The following is a 19,324-nucleotide window of genomic DNA, read 5'->3' as shown; positions in this document are numbered from 1 at the left end:
TTTTAGCTGAAAATCTCTAACTGTACAAAGTAGGAAAGAATTTTAAAATATTTTCAGCAACAGAGATGGGAAAAAAATCATTGTTTGCTTGTTCTCTCCTTTTCCTCTTCTTCCACTCCATGGAATCAACACAGTAACAGGCTTTGCATTAAATAATATGTGTTTTTCAAGAAAGGATAGAATTTGTAAGATTTTTTTGTTTCTTCGTAAAGTACAGAAGATTGTTTCCTTTTAAGATTTTCTTTGTGTTTATGTGATTGTGAAGAAAATGACAAATTTCTGTACCTCTGCTGTTTTGTATTCTAGTGGCATTTTCAGTTGTCCAGTCTTTGAAAAGACTCTCTAACTTAATTATAGAATGCTGCTCATTTTCAGTAGCAGGGTTTTAAATGCTGTGGCAATTGAGATACAAACGTGCCAAATGTGAGATGTGGGTAATTTAGCCAGCACATTCTTTCTACCCTTTTAAGAGAGACTTGCATGTATCAATTAGTTCTTTGAGAACTAATTGGCACAAACTGCAATTTCCCTGAGGATTGTTTATTTACACCTACCCCTGTGTGATAATCGTTGACAATCATTGAGCAGTCCACAACATGGAGGAAATGTGAAAAATACAGGAGAAGATAATGGATTGCCACTATAAGTGAAGGGATGGGAGCCTCCATAGCAATTCAATACAGAGATTCTCCTTAGCTCTGCCCAGGATAAATCTACCACAATCAGGGGTATGCTATCCCGTGTCTGTTAGCAGAGCTGTAGGAACTGTGCATCCAGGCATTCAGTACAGCCTACTCCTGAACAGAGGGAAGAACAAATTTTCAGCTCATAAATGTGAATAAAATTGTTGCCTGTTCTTCATTCTTACTGCACCTGCCTTGCATTATCCTTTCATTGGTATCAGTTGATGTAGAAATGTCCTGATTCAACAGTGATCAGTGTTAATGGCAGGAGGTACTTCTGTTATTTTTCCGTTCAGTAGAGAGAACTCTGTCTCCTCTGAAGTTGGAGAGGTCACATTCCTGCATCTTCTGCTCTGAACCAAAGCCTTACCAATGTCCTTCATTACAGCATTCAAAGAGGACAGATTTGGAAGAAGCTGTTCATGGATTGGCAGTCCTTTGAGATTTGGTTGATTTTAGCAAGTAGTAGATAAAAAAAGAAAAGAGGTACTGCAGAGGTCCCCCTGCTTTCAAGATAATTACTACTGTGAAGCGTCTTTTGAAACTAGGTTGCCATCTAAGATTTAGTCTTCATGATTTGATCCTGGGAGGATTAAATACATGCTTAGTTCATTATCACTTTTAGAATTAGTATATTTCTGCAGTGGGAAGTGGATTTCAAGGGTTTATACTGGTAGTTAAGATATTAGAAATTATCAATTACTTTTGTGTTCATCTTTCTTCCTCTTTCGTCTTTTTAATCACCCTTCCAGCTTGTAGGTGCAAATGGAGTTCTAAACATTGGTGGAAAACTTCGTTTGCAATTATATTACCCACCTTCAAGGACCAAATCACATTCAAAGGTTGTTGAAGTTTATGACTGGTGGGCAAAATGTCCTAGAAATCGTTACCCATCAACTTTATATGTAACTGTAAAAGGCCTAAAACTGCCAGATCATGTAAGTTAAATATGTAAAATATAAATATATTTGGAAATATGCAGGCTTTTCTGTAGGAACTAGTACCTAGATAGAGCATGTGAGTTTGTTTTTGTATGCATGTATATAAAAGCTATGCTTATATGCATTATATAAAATATATAATAAGAATGTTACATATCAAGATAGGTGTTTCAAACTCAGCCCTTCATAGGTATCTTTGAAAAATAGGCTTTTCTACCTGCAACTTGGAATATTTTGTCACTGATAGTCATAAAACTTTCAGAGTACTTTCTTGAAGATTAATGTTCCTTCTTATTAGCAGAAATGCCATTTTTAAGTCGCTGAACTCATACAGGTGTATAAAGTCTTTGAGAAAAGATGCAAGTTACTTAACTTTGCTTCCCTGCACCCTCTAGCTGTATTGAGCTGTATTTTTTTTTTCACAAATGAAGGCTTCTTTAAAAATAGGCTTGCACTGGTATGTGCTGGGATGGGCATGCAAGATAAATATGTCATTTTCTCCGATGCAAGTACCATATTGTTCTATTATATAATTTCCCATTTGTATTTAGAGCTGTAATAATGCTTTCTTCCTGTCACTTTTTTACTATGAAGGGTGGTCTGTGGAAGCCTGATGAGATGTGCACCTTCTCAGTAGTACAGTACAATAGTGGAGTAATTCTAATTTTCACTGACCTTGATAGTTACTAAAAATAGGAGATTATTGATTATTTAAAAAAACTGCGATGCCATTTGATTGACTTCTCATTTCCTGGTTACTTTAAATGACATTTTGCAATGCAGTTTTCATGTATTAATCTTTTCCAATCTCTGTGTTCCAAATATAAAAATGCAAGACATTTAAATTAAAAGTACCTTTTAACCATTTTAGAAATCACTTTGTTCACTTCAAAAATATTTTTTCCCTGATACTTAGTTTTGTTTGCCTTAAGGTTGGTCCTTCTTTTCACTCTATGGCAGCTGTTCAGCAGGAACAAAACAATACAGCACTGTCTCAGCTCCAGAGAGAAGGTTGTGAACCTTCAGAGGAGAAAAAAGAGCCATTTAAATGGTCAAGATTGCCTGGACAGGTGAAGCATTTTTCTTTGAAATTTAAATGAAAATATTTTAAATTTTTACTATATTTTTATAAGTATAATGAAGCAAGCAATTAATTAAAATATTTAACAAAGATATTAAACAAAACAAAAAACTCTCACAGATCATAGAGGAGGCTTAACTTTAGCAAATATGGTTGATTGAACCATTTTTTCACCAGAACAGCCAGGTATTTTTATCTGAAGAATTCTCTAAGAGTTTGAGATAGTAGGGTAATTTGGGTAATGGAAGTAAGAGAGGAAGCCAGTTTACAGATTTCAGCTTGATTAGAAATATATTTCCTTGACTTTTCTTTTTGTTTGTTGAAGAAATTTTTAAACTATGACAGAAAGAGCTTACACTGAAGGGGCATTAGCACTTAGCTAGTTGATGTTGCCCTTCACCTTAAACTTGAATTTAGTTTTGTAGAAAAAGCCATTCAAAAAGAGGAAATATGTTGGGAGAAGGGAAAGGGGTCTAAAATACCAGTTCAGTTTTTTGAAATGTTTCATCTCTGGTTCTGTCTTTAAAAGTCAGATATTTAAATACAGATAAGGAATGTTAAAATGATTTGGTAGAAGACCAAAAGTTTGAGTGCCTGTAGTTAGGTTTCTGAGTTCACACTGCAGTCATTAGGTTACTAAAAGTTGTGCTTAGACTGCTTAAACAAGCTTCACTTACAGTCTAACTCCACAGCTTACATCATTGATGGTAGGCATTATTAAGCATTTCTTAAGATTAAGGAATTTATTTCAATTTAAAATTATTTTAGGTTTTTTAAACTTGCTCATTGTTTGTAATAATGGGGCAGAAAGAGATTTACATTCATGGGGCCTAGGATGTGCTGCAAAACTGACTGTTTATAATATGTTGAATTTTACTGTGGAATGCCATTAAGATATTATTAGCCTTTTAGAACTTTTGCATGTCAGGAGCTAGGGGTGTGTTCCACGCATTGGATAGTTAATATTGCTACCAACTGTTCCCTGAAAAGCCAGGCTTGCCACATACCCAACAAGCACCTGTTTTCCCTGCGAGGTGGAGATATGGGCTGCTTCTGTATCCGCTTCTCTCACGATGGGAGAACACTGGCAGCAGCATGTGCAGGAAGGAATGGCTATCCCATTGCTTGTAAGTTTATGTACATTTTGTCTTTTTGCTTATAATCCATTTATTTGGAAATGAAAGATTAAGGGAAGTTAATTTTTAAATTGTGCTTTTTTTAGAGTTTCTGGTTTGTAGTTGTGATTACAAGATGGTTCTGTGCTTTAAAGAGCATTGAGGAAAATGCTCTTTCTGTGTTGATAGGGCTGGAACTAGCTTTTCCTAGATGGTTACATATACTCAGTTTAATGGTATGAAATGACACCATATCTGCCCAGAGGCCTAATGGAAATACTAAATCAGTTTGCAGAAGGAACATAGTTTCTGATGATAATGTTTTAAGGGAAATAACACTTTAAGCCTCCACTTCACACACTTTTCATGTAAGTTTTTCTCCTAACCTGTCTTGAAAGTTAGATACCAGAATGTTACTATCTCCAGACAGACTACTGGAAGCTGCTGTCTTCCATAGTCCAGTTCAGTCAAAGTATAAACATTCCTTATAACTCAAGTTTTTGACTGCTTCATCATGGTAGCTTCAACTGCATAGTGCTTAAACCTTGCATAAAAGTTTCGAGATTTAGAGAGAGCAGTGTTTTAAGACTACACAAAGTAAGTGTTTAAATGCAAGAAACAGTAAATCTAGATTCCTTTATTAAACAGCCCCAGAAAATTATCTCAGTGTTAAAATATTTCTAAGATTGGTCAATTAGTTGTCAAAATTTAAAAAACACATCATAATCCTAATCTGGTTTTAATAATTTAATGCAGACAAGGTGTTTAAGGGGTAAGACATTTGTGACATCCATGAACCACTAGATGGAAGTAGATGCTTGCTGTCTGTTCATATCTAACAATTATTTTATCCTGTTGCCTCAAAATGAGAAGAAAATGAGTTGATTTATGCTAGCAGAAAATCAACCTGAGATTAGTCTAAACTTTGGCTCTAGTAGCTACATCTGCTTGACTGCAAATAATTAAAAAACTTTTATTTTTCTATTTCAACTTCCCTAGTGTATGAAATTCCTTCTGGACAGTTCCTGAGAGAATTTTATGGTCACCTTAACATAGTGTATGATCTTTGTTGGTCAAAAGACAATCAGTACCTTCTTACTGCTTCCTCTGACGGCACTGTCAGGTCAGTATGATGACACATTCTGGCATATACCATCAGAAGTTGAAAAGAAAGTGGTCCAATTCAGTGTTTTACTACAAATTATTCTATAATGTTATAAATAAAGATTTGGTTACTGTGTGACTAAAATAATATAAAAATTATGATTGCCTTAAGCACTTACGCTATATTTAGTATTTCTAATGTGTTTGTATTTGAAGCCAAAGCTATTCCAAAAACTCTAGTGTCTAAATCTACACTGCCGTAAAAAACTAGAAGAGTTTGTATTTCAAGAAGATGCTGAGACAGCTGTAATATTCTTTTCCTGGAGAAATTGCCATACTCTGAATGCAGTATTAAGTTAGCAGATTTGAGCACTAAGCAGGAAATCGAAAATTTAAGATTCAAGTTGTGTGTAAATTTACTAAACTGCATATATGTATATTGATGGTGTTCTTTTGGTTTTTTACACTTAGTAAAGTAATTCGGATTAAATTGATAAAAACGAATTTTGATACTGTTATTTCTTAAATCGAATCCTCTACAATTAAAGTGTACTTCCCTTCAGTGTTAATGTTAGTGTGGTCTGTTCAGATTTAAAATCCAAAACCCTCAAAGCTGTAGATACACATGGAAATATTGCTGGGACACTGTACAGTTTTATTGTGAGCAACTTCATTGGTTTTTGTAGAGCTTTTTGGATTTTTTTAGCCCTTCAGATCCCTATCTATTATTTCTGTTATGCAACTCAGTAATGCTACAGGCAGTTGCATAATTGAAATACCAGAAGAATTGTTAAATGATATATTGTACATGTGGAACTGTTTTAGGGTTTTTTTGCTGCTTGTATGTAGGCATAAAAAGAATGTGTTGAGAGTTCAGCACTTTTTTTTTAATTTGGGAGTGGATTAAGTAAGATTTTTTTATATTGAGATAAATATCAATTTCAGTAATTTATGCTTCCTATAAGAAGGCCTAGCTGTTCCTCAGTTCTTGAATTCTTGAACTTTCATGGCAGCAAGTTGAAACTGCAGTGGTCTGCTGCCTTTTCTGTGTACTATGTGCAGTCGCTGTACGAGTTATTAGTTCCTGTATTTGTTGTGAGTTGCCTTCAGCTTCTTAAAATGTCTCAGCACCCTACTGCTTTAAAGTCATTATCAGTTTATTATTTGGATTATCTCATACTGAGTTCTAAGGCAACGTGAAGGTAAATTCATAAACTTATGTGAATTCTTTATATAGTGTTCCCTGTTATCCTCAGGCCTTCAGGGTTCAGTCCCACATTATTTGTGAGCAATAAATTAATTTTATTTTGTTTGATTAAAACCATTCTAAAAGATAGGTAAACTCCTTGTGGCCTTTCCGCATCAAATTGCAAATTAATTTCTGTGTTCTAAAGGGTTGCAATTTTGTAATTAAGTCACCTCTGAGTAAGCTTAGAATTCTCCAATAGCCACCAGAAGTGGCTGCCTCACCTGGAAGGGTGCCACTAAAACAATTCAATAACATTTTTTAACTGAATACTGGGTGTAATGTGCTGCCCACCTGTATTTAGTGATCCAGATACTGTTTTATTCTTTTTGGACTCATATTTGGGGAAGGCTCACTAATAAAATGCATACCATCAAATAGGAAACCCTTAGAAAAATCTGATCTTAGAGCTGTGGGTAGCAAAGGATAGAAAATAGATTAATAGTAAGAAGTGAATTTATGTGATGCAAACATCCTTGTGATCATGATCACTGTGTGGCTGAGAATTATTATTCTAAAATTTTCTGGGATTTTATTTATATTTAGTGGGTCTAAATGTTCCTTTATGGCTTTTCTCATTCTAATATTGTTTTAAATGAATGATACCCCAGAAAAGCTTCATTTGGTTGTAATTCCTGAAAGAAAGAAACAAATTCATTCCATGGAATTCTTTATGAGTATTTTAAAATGAGAAATGTATCCATTAAGTGAGTAAGTAGTCATTCATTTGCTTTGAAGACCAAATACTGTGTAAAGTAGTAAATTTTTCTTAATTCTTATTAGAAAGTACCATATTAAAGGATTAGATAGAGGTGGAACAAATTGGTGGGATAAACAGGTATTGTTAAGTATTTGCAAGTGTTTGCCTCTAGAACCGGTAGCACAAAACATGGCATCAGTTACACCTGTGTGTGTGTGACTGCTTTATACAGTAGAAATTCTAACTTTGTTTCCTTTTAGAATGTGGAAAATAGAAATGAAGGCAACATCTGCAGTGAGAGTTTTCCCTCATCCTTCATTTGTGTACACGGCCAAATACCACCCAGTTACTGACTCGCTGGTTGTGACAGGATGTTACGACTCAGTGATTAGAATCTGGAATGCAAATGTGAAAGAAATCCATGGGCAACTGCTACAGGAGCTTGATGGCCATAAAAGTTTCATCAACACACTTTGTTTTGATGCAGAAGGTATGTTGCTAATATTGCATTTGCAAATAGCTGTCTTTCAAATTGAAGACCAACTTGAGTGCTATTAGTTTTCTTTATTTCAAGGAGGCAGTGTATTCTTCTTAGGAAGAAATTATGTACTGGGAGAGTGCTGAGACATTGAGACAGGTTGCCCAGAGAAATTGTGGGTGCCCCATGCCTGAATGTGTTCAAGGCCATGTTGGTCTGGGTTTTGTTCTAGTGGAAGGTGTTCCTCCTCATTTCACGAAGTCAGAACTAGATGATTTTTAAGGTCCCTTTCAACACAAATCTATCTATGACTCTTTGATAAAGAAAATGAGGTAGTAGTAATTAGATTGTGAGAATTTTAGCACTAGACTGGAGAAGCAGGAAGGTGATGAACTTTTCAATTTTGACAGAGAATAGGAAGCATGGAGAGAAAAGGACAGAGGTTTGACCATTGTGAGTCATGCCTCTTAACTGGTAGATTAACAGCTGAAAGTGAATGTTGTACTGACATCTACTAGTGGAGGAAGAGTTGAAGATGGGTGAAAATTAAAGTTTGAGTTTTTCTAGTATTAGTGACATCATTAATGGTCCATTTTAGTCACTGGAGCAGGTACTACAAAGAGGAAAGCTGTATTTTTAAAAGAATAAATATTTTTGCTTAAAGAACAAGTGTTGAGAAACTATTTGTTCTCATTCAAAATTGTCTTACTGAATGTATAAGTAAGTATTGAGCTATCATGTGAAGATTGTTGAGCTGTAAATGTTCACTTTTTGATGGTTTTAGAATATGAATAAAAACTTATAACATTAAAAAATATGTTCTGCATCTCAGTATTTAATGTATATGCTACATCCAGATTTATGGAGTTGGTTTATGTAATGAAATATGAGCAAAATGCATTTGTAATGAGTGTATTATAGCAAAAGAGATGGAAGAATTGGTATTTGCCTATTCAAAAAAATGAGAGAACAAAACGTTGTTTCTTGTTTTCTGTATTACGGTTTTGTGGTTGGTATTTTACTTACAAGACATTATTTCTCAGGACACCACATGTTCTCTGGAGATAGCTCAGGACTGATAATGGTTTGGAATACACCTATCAAAGAAAGTTCTCCACACCTTTTTCAACACTGGAAGATCAATAAGGTAAACAGGTTTCTTAAACTAGCATTGTAATTTTTATGTGAACTGTTCTAAAATGAGTAATCTGATTTGAATTAATTTTTTTTAATACTTTACCTTTTGTTTAATTGCAGAGGTGTATTTTCTTTAAAGATTGGTGCAGAAGAACTGATACAATATGCAGTGATTCAGTTCTTAATTTTTTTGAATTCTTTTGCAACTTAATTGGGTTAGGCACTGGAACAGACTCCCCAGGGAAGTGATCACACCACCAAGCCTGAGAAAATTCAAGACATATTTGGACTCTCAAGGCACATGGTGTGATTCTTGGGGCTGTGCTGTGTAGGGTCAGGAGTTGGTCTTTGGTGTTCCTAGTGGGGCCTTGCAACTAAGGATATTATAGGATTCTGTGATTCTGTAACATTTTTCTATATAAAACATTAAAATACTTGAGGTTTGATAGCACAGTTTTAACAGTTTTAAATGCTTTGTTCTCTAGAGACAAAAATTAAATAGATCACAGACTTAAAAAAACACCTTTGTTCCTACCTTAGAGCCCTAATGTTCAGTCAGTATTTCTGGTGACTTTTTAATTAAGTCAGCTTACCTTTTTTAAAATTTAGTCGCAACAGAATCTGCCTTATGGTTGTAAAAAGTTGATGTTTAGGTGTAATGCCTTAATATAGGAACAAAGCTTTTCCTTAACCAAATAAAATGAATTGAGCAGAAAAAGAGTATTGCAAGAGAAAAATGGGCAATAATGTGTAAAAACATGAGTTTTAAAACACAAAGTTATATAATTTTCTTTATTTTCCATCCTTCTGTAGGAAATAAAAGAAAATGATATTAAAGGAACGCCAATAAATCATCTGGAAGTGCATCCGAATGGAAGGCATTTATTAATCCACGCCAAAGACAGTACCCTGAGAATTATGGATCTCAGAATGTTCGTAATTTTGGTGACAAATGTGTATCTCCTTTATGTTTTAAAATTTACATGGGGAAATAAAATACCATTATTTTATATTATTTTATATATACCAAAAGGCATTAGTTGTGTAGTTGGGGAGAAGAAAGATGTCCTAATAATGAAGGATAGAAATGTTAGCGTTAGGAAATGATTTCAAAACACTACTGTGTTGCAGACCTTTTGGGTGATATTGGGTCTTTTAGAATAGAATATCTAAAAATTACTAGATTACTTGGAAGCCTAAAGTGGCATGAAGAATGCGATGTTAGTCTTCTAAAGATTGAAATGCCTTTCAAAATGCAATCTGAGTATGAGAAGGACTTGGAAGTGGTAACATTTGTGTGTTAGTTTTGCATTTTTATGACTCAAAATATCCTGGGAAGGATATTTTGATGATGAAATGGAAGATGGTTGTCATCATAAATACTAAAAAATGCAGTGATGTACATCCTGTGGTTTATTAAGCAGGCTGTGAGATAGTTTTGCAATTTTTGATGATCTTCTCATTCTGAATTGGCATAAGCATGATTTTTTAATGACAAACAAAAATAAAAAGCAGAGAGATTATAGAGTCACTTGAGTTTGATATATTGGAGAATGACCAGTTCAACCCAAGAATCAAATCACAACAGCATGCTACTCAAAGCTTTATGCAATTGGATTTTTAATATCTTGAAGGATGACCATTTTACAACTTCTGTGAGCAACATGTTCTAGTGTTCATTCACCCTCAAAATAAAAGACTTTTTTCTTATTTTAAACAGAATTAGCTATATTTCAATTTATGTCCTTTCCCTCTTGTCTTTCCATTGGGTGGGAGTGAGCAGTGTGTCTTACCAATCACATACGTTGATAAGATGCACTTGAACATTCTGTTCTGGAAAGTCACATTAAACATATAAATAACTTTTCTAAAATGTTTCATCCTTAATTTCATAGGTTTGTTTCTTCCCCTCACCACACAGAAAATCTTTGGAGGTATTTAAAAGATGTGTAGATGTGGCCCTTAGGTACATGGCATAGTAGTGGACAGGACAATGCTCTGTTAACAGTTGGACTTAATGATCTTGAAGCTCTTTTCCAAACTTAGCAATTCTGTTATTGTAGTGCATTGAACTAGCTGAGGACTCTACTGGTTTATGGTACACTTTTATCTTTTACTGCAAGTGATAAATTATAATGTCATGCTAGAAGCTAAACTATCCACTTAATCAAAGCATGAAATTACTGGATTAAGAGAGGGAACCTGTAGTTTTTGAGGCAGTGTTCTTCTGTTGCTTCTCTTTCTAAAACATTCAGAGAGTTTTAGTTTGAGAGGGAAAGATGAGCATGCATATTAATCTCTAAGAAAGGGTTTAATATGGGGTGCAATTTCACAATTATTTTAAGCAAATCCATTTATCCATAGGACGTACCAGCTCCTGCAATCTTCCACACCTTTGGCCGTGTATTCCTAGCATTCCTTTTTCATCATCTATAGAGATCTTTTGATGCGGGCTAAGTCAGATCAGTGAGCTGATCCAACTAAAAATTAGCCTACAAATACAAATTATTAATTTTCATTTTAATCAACTATCTGATCAAACTCATCTGATCGCTGCCCAAACACTAGAAGAAATGAGGGAGAGCCTGGGAAAATAAGGGTGGAGAGGACACCACCAGGACTGCTACTTTGACCACAGCCCACAGTTACATTGACTTAGGTCTATCAATAAACCACAGGGTCAGATACCCAGCAGTGATAATTTTACACGTCAGCATTAACTGTTCATTCCCTGCATGAGAAAAGAGGGGGTGGAGGTCACAGATGAACACAATTCACTTTGATTGACAGCTACTTGCTCTTAACTTTCCTCTTTCAACTTGCTTTTTCTGATCTTTTTGGATAATGCTGCTGTCCTGTCATTTAGGTATGTGATCAGGGATTTTGTTTTGGTTCAGTCCTCTCCTTAGGGTTTCGTATGAAGGTTAGTTTTACATCTTGCAGGGCTCTTCTACTGACATCTCAGAGATACTATCTTTCTTATTCACACAGCTAGAATTCTTATTTGGGCTAATATGGTCTTGCACTGGGATCATTAAAGCTTCCTTTTCTCTTACTAGCCAAATAGAACGTCATCTAGGGTATATTTATTTGGAATATTGTTTAAAAGATTTTCCTCTCGTATTAAATATACTGCACTTCTCCCTGCATACCTCCACTGTTTTTGCAGTAACAAATATGAAATAATACTGTCTTCTGTCCTTGAGGGCTATGGTGGCCTATTGCTGTTACTCTTGCCTCAAATTCTGCATTGTAATACTCCTGCTGGGTTAGTCTCCATGTTGAACTTCGATATCTTTTTCCAGGCTGTGCCTCATGTTTAAAATACCCTCACACAAACTGATTTATGCTTCTTTCCATCCTTTTGTGGATTCTCTCCTACTTGATGCCTACAGACTGTTTGATGGTGGATCATTATTACTGTGCTGACTGTGTTTCACTGAAAAAAGATAGGATGCCTGGGTTGCAAAATAACATTAAACATATTAATAGTAAGTCAGCACTTACATCTGAAATTTGTTGATTCTACTGCTAGTTTTCTGACCAAGGAGACATTAGTCTGAAGAGCTGAAGAGAGTAAGTTTAATAATTCAAACTCAAGAAGCATTATGAAAACTTTTCTGACAGAGCTTGGAGTCATAGTGCCAATTTCCCTGTTTTATGCAAAACCCAGGATCAAGATAGTGCAAATTACTGCATCTCTATCTATTCTCTAGATCTGAGGATTTCCTTTTTCTGCCGAAAGACAAGGATGTACATTTTCGTCTATACTGTCAGGTGCATTATGAAGGTTAGGGAAAATAAAGGGTAAATAAATACTGCACTCTGCAGAAAGTGTGCTTGCGTATCTGTTTGGGATGCAAGGTGTACTGATTTTTCTGAGGAATAGAGGGGGAACTGAAACTTAAGTTACATTGTCTATTCTGAATGTATCTTCAATATTTACAAACTTTCTTTACCTTTAGCTTGGCAACAAAGAAATATGTAGGTGCTACAAATTACAGAGAAAAAATTCACAGCACCTTAACACCATGTGGTACGTTCCTGTTTTCAGGAAGTGAAGACGGAAAGGCTTATGTTTGGAATCCAGAAACAGGTAACTAATTATTTTATGAGCTTAAGCCGAATTATCAAAGCTGAAGGAGAAAGGATATTTTAAGGTTTATTGAAACACTTTTGATATGGAATAAAACTTCAGTAAGACGTTCTTAAATCCTAGAGCTTTAGCTCCACCTTTTAAGTAGCTGTTATTAATATCTGAGATTTAATTCTCTAGAGGAAATTAGAGGTAACATTTGTAATATCCAGCATGACTGGAGCACCTGAGGCTCAGATTTTTGTATACTGCAACTCTTTACTTGTGGTGAGGATCCTAAGATGGAATGCACAAAAAATGTTTTAGGTCAGGTTAGTTTTTCTGTTGTGTTGTTTAGATTTGAGAATCAGGCTCTTGTTCAAAACCACTTCATCTCTCTGGTGGGTGGTCAGAGACTGAATATTTTTGGTGTATGGTATATAAGATTTCTCTGTGAATTAGTCGCCAAGGAGTTTTAAAATGGCTACCAAAACCTTTCTGAAAAAATGTGACAAAAATGCAGAGTAGATTTTCTTGTACAGGAGGTAAGAGACAAAAATAAGAGCACAAAGTAGCAGAATACCATTTTGGATTTGATGATGTCATATTGTCTGTAATTGTAATCTATATAATTTTTAAATAAAAAAGTAACTGGCAGATAACTAACAGTTCTGTTTGGAATTTCTTTCCATGTTTCCAACTACGTTAGCTTGCATCTCTGCAGCTACATAATTTGCCTGAAAACTTAAAAAAAATTTAAAGGAAGGAGGAACTTTGTCATTAGTATGCTTTTATTGGATTTTGACTTTTGTTTGCATACTGTTTTTGCATTTATAGTGCTATCAGCTGAAGAGCTAATTTTATTTATATTTTTAATAATTCTCTGCTCAACTTTTACTCCTGTAATCAGTATTATGTAGCTGAATCCACAAGTAAGATGGCTATCTTTGTACAATGCAAGCGCAAACAAATACTGTGGAACGCCACCTTTCCAGAACGTGCTTATCAGAACAAGAGAACTCATCTAACCCGGTGCATCCTCCTCTGGCATTTCCTGCAGCTATTGCAACAGCACTAACTTTTCTGACTTATTGAAAAACTTAAAAGCATGCAATATTTCCTTTGTCTTATGCCAAAATAATACTTTTCAATCAGGAAATTGAAGAACATTTATTTACGGTGGCAAACATTGCAGTAATACAAGATTTAACCCACTGTTATTTTGCTGTATTGAATGTTTCAAGTGTTTTTCCATGGCATTAATAAATTTATTTCACTTCTGCAGGAGATCAAGTGGCCATATATTCTGAACTCTCCTTCACATCTCCACTTCGTGACGTTGCTTTTCATCCACACGAACATATGGTGTCTTTTTGTGCCTTTGGTCAAAACCATCCAATACTTGTATACATTTATGATTATAAAGGTACAGTACAAATTTTTTTGATACTTGCTATTAGTATTTTATTTTTAGAAGCGATCTGTTAGTATTTGTACTTCTTTTGAGAGAAATAGTAATTTGATGATAATGCATATCTTTTTTCTGGGAGATACCAAAACTGAATTGAGCATGATCCTGCACAACCTGTTCTCTGTGATGCTGCTTTAATCAAGAGTTTTGGCTGTGCCAAAATCACCAGAGGTCCCTTAAGTTTCTTATATTTCATACTGTGTGATTTTTGCAGCCTTTTATCATATATAGGCAGCATCATACAGAAGCCTTTTTGCAATATCAAGGTGGATTATGGGGCCAGAAAATACAATTATTTGGAAAACTAATTAGTAGCTAAATTGGAATCTGAGTAGTTTGTGCCAGCTATGTTACAAAATAATGTAGAGGAGCTGTATAGAAATGAATGCGAGTGTGTAGACTTCTTATAAATAGCTGTTATAGTTGTGATGTGATTATGTCCAAGATATGTTTATTCCCTATGTTACACTGAAGAGAAGATAGTAATAAATGCTAACTTTGAAATTATGGTATACAAAATAAAATTCAGATTGTCCTTTGCAGGTTTTTTTGATAGTTGTGTTCAGTTAAGGACATTTGCATCTAGAGAGTTAATGTGTTAATGTGAATTATGCAGTAATTTTTGATATGAATTACATTCACAGGTGACATAGATCTGGAAAGCTAATCCTGTCTTTATACACTGGCTTTTTAAGTAACATGTACTAATAGGATTACTCCTATAAAATCTCAGTGTAGGTTAGTTGTTGAATTGGTTGACTTTTGCAGGAGCACTAAGTGGAATGACTTCGCAGTCAATATGTAGTGCTGTACTTCAATTAAGTAGGATATCAGTATTTTAAAAAACAACGAAATATTTGGGGGATGAAGGGTTTCTCCTGAATTTTTTGATTGTTGAGAGGTCAGTGAGTCTTAAAAAACTTAACACATTAGTTTGAAATATATATGTGTGTGCATAGGCATTTAGAGATCACACAGTACAGTGGTAGTTATTTGTGTCTTCTGACTGCTTAACTGCTGGCAGTAAGATTTTGCATAGGTTGTGGTCTTTTTTTGTATCATTGGTTACTATCTTTATGTTCCTTTTTGGTTAAAAGCACCTTTTTTGGTTTCAGAAAACAGTCATACTACCATAAGTGTTGAAATAGTTAAACATATAGTAATACTAATTTTAGTCACTGACACAATTTTTAAGGCTCTGACAGCATGTGTTTTAGATACACCAACAGTTTTATTAATATCCTGGGCAGAACTTCCATGAAGAATTCTTTTAACCTTTGTTATCTTGAGACAAAGAATTGCAAAAGTCAACTTGTCAGGCAGTGTGTCCTGTGCCTGTATAATATATGTATGCTATGCATGTATAATATAATAAAGCTCTCAGGCATCATAAACTCACTTGAACTAGGCTGGAAAAAATGTGAAATGTCACTGACTTGAACTCAGTGCAGGCTTTATAACTTTATTGCCTTTGAAAAATTCCTTTTTCTTCTACTCTTCCCCCTACCCAATGCAAATATTTCTGCATGAGGAACACTATTGTTTATAAGCAATACAAAAATACCAGTTCTGTTTGAGAGATTACTGAACACAAGTAACTGAAGTGAGATATTGTGATCAGAAGAGTTAGGGGGAAAATGGGGTAGTAAGGGGAAAATTTCTTGTCACTTTCAGGTTTTCCCTATAGCACTATTGGTATAGTTTCTGATGGTGTTTCACTGAAGACATGGCTGACAAAATGACTGTGATACTTCAATTTTTTTCCCCTTGGCAATGTAAGGTTTCACCTGAGACATTAACATTGGTTATTCCTACAGTTGCACAACAAGAAGCTGAACTTGTAAGAGATCTCAGTTCATCACTTACCACAACTGCACCAAGAGGGCCACACTTCTTTAGCAGCTTTCCTGAAATTCCTGTACAAAAAAATTCAGTGATATCTCCAGCAGATCAGTTTGTCAGTGTTGCAAGAGCATCAAGGAGAATGCAGAAAGTGAAACAAAAGCTTGATTCTGTTATGGTAAGTAAAATTTAATTAATTTCAGTAGTGTATAGTCTTCCCATATTCTGGAACTGGTATACTTAAAAAAACCCGTATATGTTGTCATTAATTTCTATTAATTAATAGAAATTAATACATCTCTCACTTATACTAATATAGGGGTAAGTAGCTCTTAAGAAAAGAGCAATCATAAAAAACTTAATTTTGTTTTTCAAGTACTAATGACAAGGGATTTTTTTGTGCTAGTGCCCATTGCTGTTTGTCCATTTATGTGAAATCAGGGATCCATAGATGATCAAGATTCCTATCCACCTTAAAAATTGTATGTGGCATAAATGGTAGGGGTTTTAGTGAGCTGCAGGGTTGAGAGGAGAGCATGCCCTGTGCTGGGCACAGCTGCTTCAAGCCAGCTCAGTGAAGGACAGTATGGATCCACTGCAAAATCTAAACTGGAACCAGACAGAATATGGCACCTTTGAGAAAACAGACTTAAGAAAGATTGGAACCTACATGAGACAGGAAACACCACAGCAGAACAGAAATGCAAAGGAAAATGTGTCAGGGGGCACAAAGGAAGATACAGGAGGAGGGGTGTGAGGAGTCATGTGAAATGAGGAGATGTGAAAGAAGACACAGAAGAAGGCACAAAGGTGATGCAAGACACAAAACAATGCAGAAATGGAAGTACAGGGGAAATAACCAAGTAGGTTTGAAGGGAAAGACAAGAAATACATGAGAACACGTGAAAGAAAGCACAGATAATGGCACACCTCTGAATGGGTTGCAAACAATGGAAGAATCCAAACTGGACAGTACCATGCTGGTACAATACCCAAAGGGATGTTTGGTGGAGGATCCATACTAAAGCAGTTGAAAAGAGCAATAAAATAGAAGAGTCAAAAAGAGCAGGCCACTATGTGCTAACCTCACTCTACTGCCCCACTCTTCCACTGCCTTTCCAAAGGGATTGAGTGTAATATAATGTCAAAATCAAGGAGACTGGGGATTAGAAAGGAGTAAAAAGAGGTGCCTGAAGTGGAGACTGAAAAAGAGGGATAAAAAGTGTTTTCTTTGGTTGGATGTTTTATTATTTGTCTCGTTTCTCACTACCCAAATCACTAATTATAGCTTTTGTAATTGGCAATAAATTTAATTAAGTTAAATTCCCCAACTTGAGACAATTTTGCATGCAACAAGGATGCAGAATGTTCCTGAATAGTACTGAGAAGTTATAATTACTTTTCACAATGACATGAACCACATTTGGGTTTGCATTTACTGTTTTTCATTTTGAAGTACTTTATTACATGTAGATTTTTTTTTTTTAAGGTATTAAATTAAGGTTTTAGGTTTTGTTTGCATTAATGAGTAGTGAATCACAAAAGAAACAGATGAGTAGATGAAAGCAGTTGTTGCTGAGGTTGCTGTAACTACTGTCATCATGCTTTAGGGGTTTTACTTTGGATTAGATTTAGTCTGGTTCCTTAGCTTTGGCATCCCCATTAGGTCTGAACTTTGAAACTGTCTGGAAGAAAGCTATCCCACAGACCTTCACACAGACCACAGATTTCTGAACTGTGAACTCCGAGTGAACCCCTTCATGAAACACCACATGGTAGCTCTCATGGATAACAGTAACATGCTCCTTCTACCTTTCAATTATGTGTGGCCTGACACAAGGAAGCAAACCTTGTTTCTGCTTTCTGCTCATTTTGTTCTTGCTCACCTACAAAGGGAGCGCTGGTATCCTCAAGTTGTTTATCAGAGAATGGCACAACATGGACAGAATGGAGCATGTAGCCTTGTGTCTGGGACAAGTACTCCAGAAAGGTACTCCAAGATAAATTTTTACTGTTCTGGATGTCTGGTCATACGAAGAAAAAGACAGGGTTAGAGAATTTGAGTCTTCATCACTGCAACTGTTTACTCCCAGATTAACCAGTGCTTCTGGACTGTGGAAGACAAATCTGGTTTAGCAGAAGCATGTAGAAGTTCCGTATTACTGTGTGAGTAGATGAAATAGATAAGCCTACAACTGTGTTTGAGAGAATAACTTTCAGCCACTGGAGTTTTGTAACCCTAGAATTCCAAGGACTAGTTTGGGATGAGGAAGTCCACTGTGAGCAGAGTAATGATGAGTCTTTTTGACAGCATCCTCTAAGCCCTTTACCCATGTGGGAGATGTCAAAAAGTTCATCTGAGTCTTCTCACTGTGTGAGTTTCCAAACAGTACAGAATGGTGGTTGAAAGAATCCACATCCAGTTTGATATCTGTCACATAGCAGTAGTGATTGTAAACACCAAGAGTGCTTCCTTGCAGGGCTTTATGAACCACTGAGATATTGGAGAGGAGATTTCTTCAAAAGGAGTCTTGATGCTAATCTTTTTAGTGATCCAACATGAGACCGGGGGACAGTGGTAGATACTTAACAAGCAGGCATAGGATCATTTTTTGCATATGGCTGCAGTATTGCCTGCCTGATTTACGATGTTTTGGACAGCCCCAGAGTAAAATGTACAACATTAAAACTCAAAATTTCTACTAATTTGTAACTGGGAATTAGTTTTTAATGTGTGTGCAATTCTCTTTCTCATATGAAAAATTATGTATGTATGTAAGTGCAGGCTTTGCTGGAAGGCTTATTAGAATGCACACTCACATGAATGGTTTGCTAAAGTGTTTGTCAAAGTAGAACTCTTAAAAGTTGCCACTCAGCCACATGTGTGAGAATTTGCTAATATTTCTTGGAACAGACAAGTGAAAATAGAGTAAGATGGCTTTAGGAAACCACACATAGGGTAGTTTGCTGCCCTGTGGTCAAGTTGGAACATTAAAAATCCAGATGGGAACACAGATGTTAGCTTGTATGTACTTCACAGAGTCATAGAATATGTTGAATTGGAAGGAACCCCTAGAGATCAAGGCCAGCTCCTGGCCCTGCACAGCACCATCCCCAAGAGTCACACCATGTGCTCAAGAGCACTGTCCAAACACTTTTTGAACTCTTGGTTCAGGCTTGGTGCTGTGACCACTGCCCTGGGGAGCCTGTTCCAGTTCCCAAACACCGTCTGGGTGAAAAAACTTTCCTTGATATTCAACCTAAACCTCCCCTGACACAACTTCGGGCCATTCCTTTGGGCCCTGTCACTGGTCACTACAGAGAAGAGATCAGTGCCTGCCCCTCTTCCCCTCATGAGGAAGCTGTAACTGCAATGAGGTCTCCCCTCAGGCTGAACAGACCAAGTGACCTCAGCCATTCCTTGTACAGCTTCCCTTCCAGGCCCTTCACC

At 35.8% G+C, this 19,324-nt stretch overlaps 1 protein-coding gene across 3 annotated transcripts in view; it reads left to right on the top strand.

Moving 5' to 3' along the window:
* AHI1 (Abelson helper integration site 1) overlaps window positions 1-19,324 on the top strand; it is a 90,749-nt gene that overhangs the window by 16,782 nt on the left and 54,643 nt on the right. For all 3 annotated transcript variants that reach the window (XM_058836448.1, XM_058836447.1, XM_058836449.1), the window contains 10 exons: window positions 1,436-1,621; window positions 2,557-2,694; window positions 3,700-3,832; window positions 4,820-4,943; window positions 7,131-7,360; window positions 8,392-8,495; window positions 9,299-9,417; window positions 12,451-12,581; window positions 13,846-13,986; window positions 15,849-16,051. In XM_058836448.1, the coding sequence (XP_058692431.1) occupies window positions 1,436-1,621; window positions 2,557-2,694; window positions 3,700-3,832; window positions 4,820-4,943; window positions 7,131-7,360; window positions 8,392-8,495; window positions 9,299-9,417; window positions 12,451-12,581; window positions 13,846-13,986; window positions 15,849-16,051 (1,509 nt within the window). The remainder of the gene's footprint in view (window positions 1-1,435; window positions 1,622-2,556; window positions 2,695-3,699; window positions 3,833-4,819; window positions 4,944-7,130; window positions 7,361-8,391; window positions 8,496-9,298; window positions 9,418-12,450; window positions 12,582-13,845; window positions 13,987-15,848; window positions 16,052-19,324) is intronic.

The sequence above is a fragment of the Poecile atricapillus genome, chromosome 3 (assembly GCF_030490865.1).
Source record: "Poecile atricapillus isolate bPoeAtr1 chromosome 3, bPoeAtr1.hap1, whole genome shotgun sequence".
NCBI classification, from domain to species: domain Eukaryota; kingdom Metazoa; phylum Chordata; class Aves; order Passeriformes; family Paridae; genus Poecile; species Poecile atricapillus.
The sequence above is the reverse complement of the archived record's forward strand: the minus strand, read 5'-3'. Positions and strand labels throughout refer to the sequence as shown.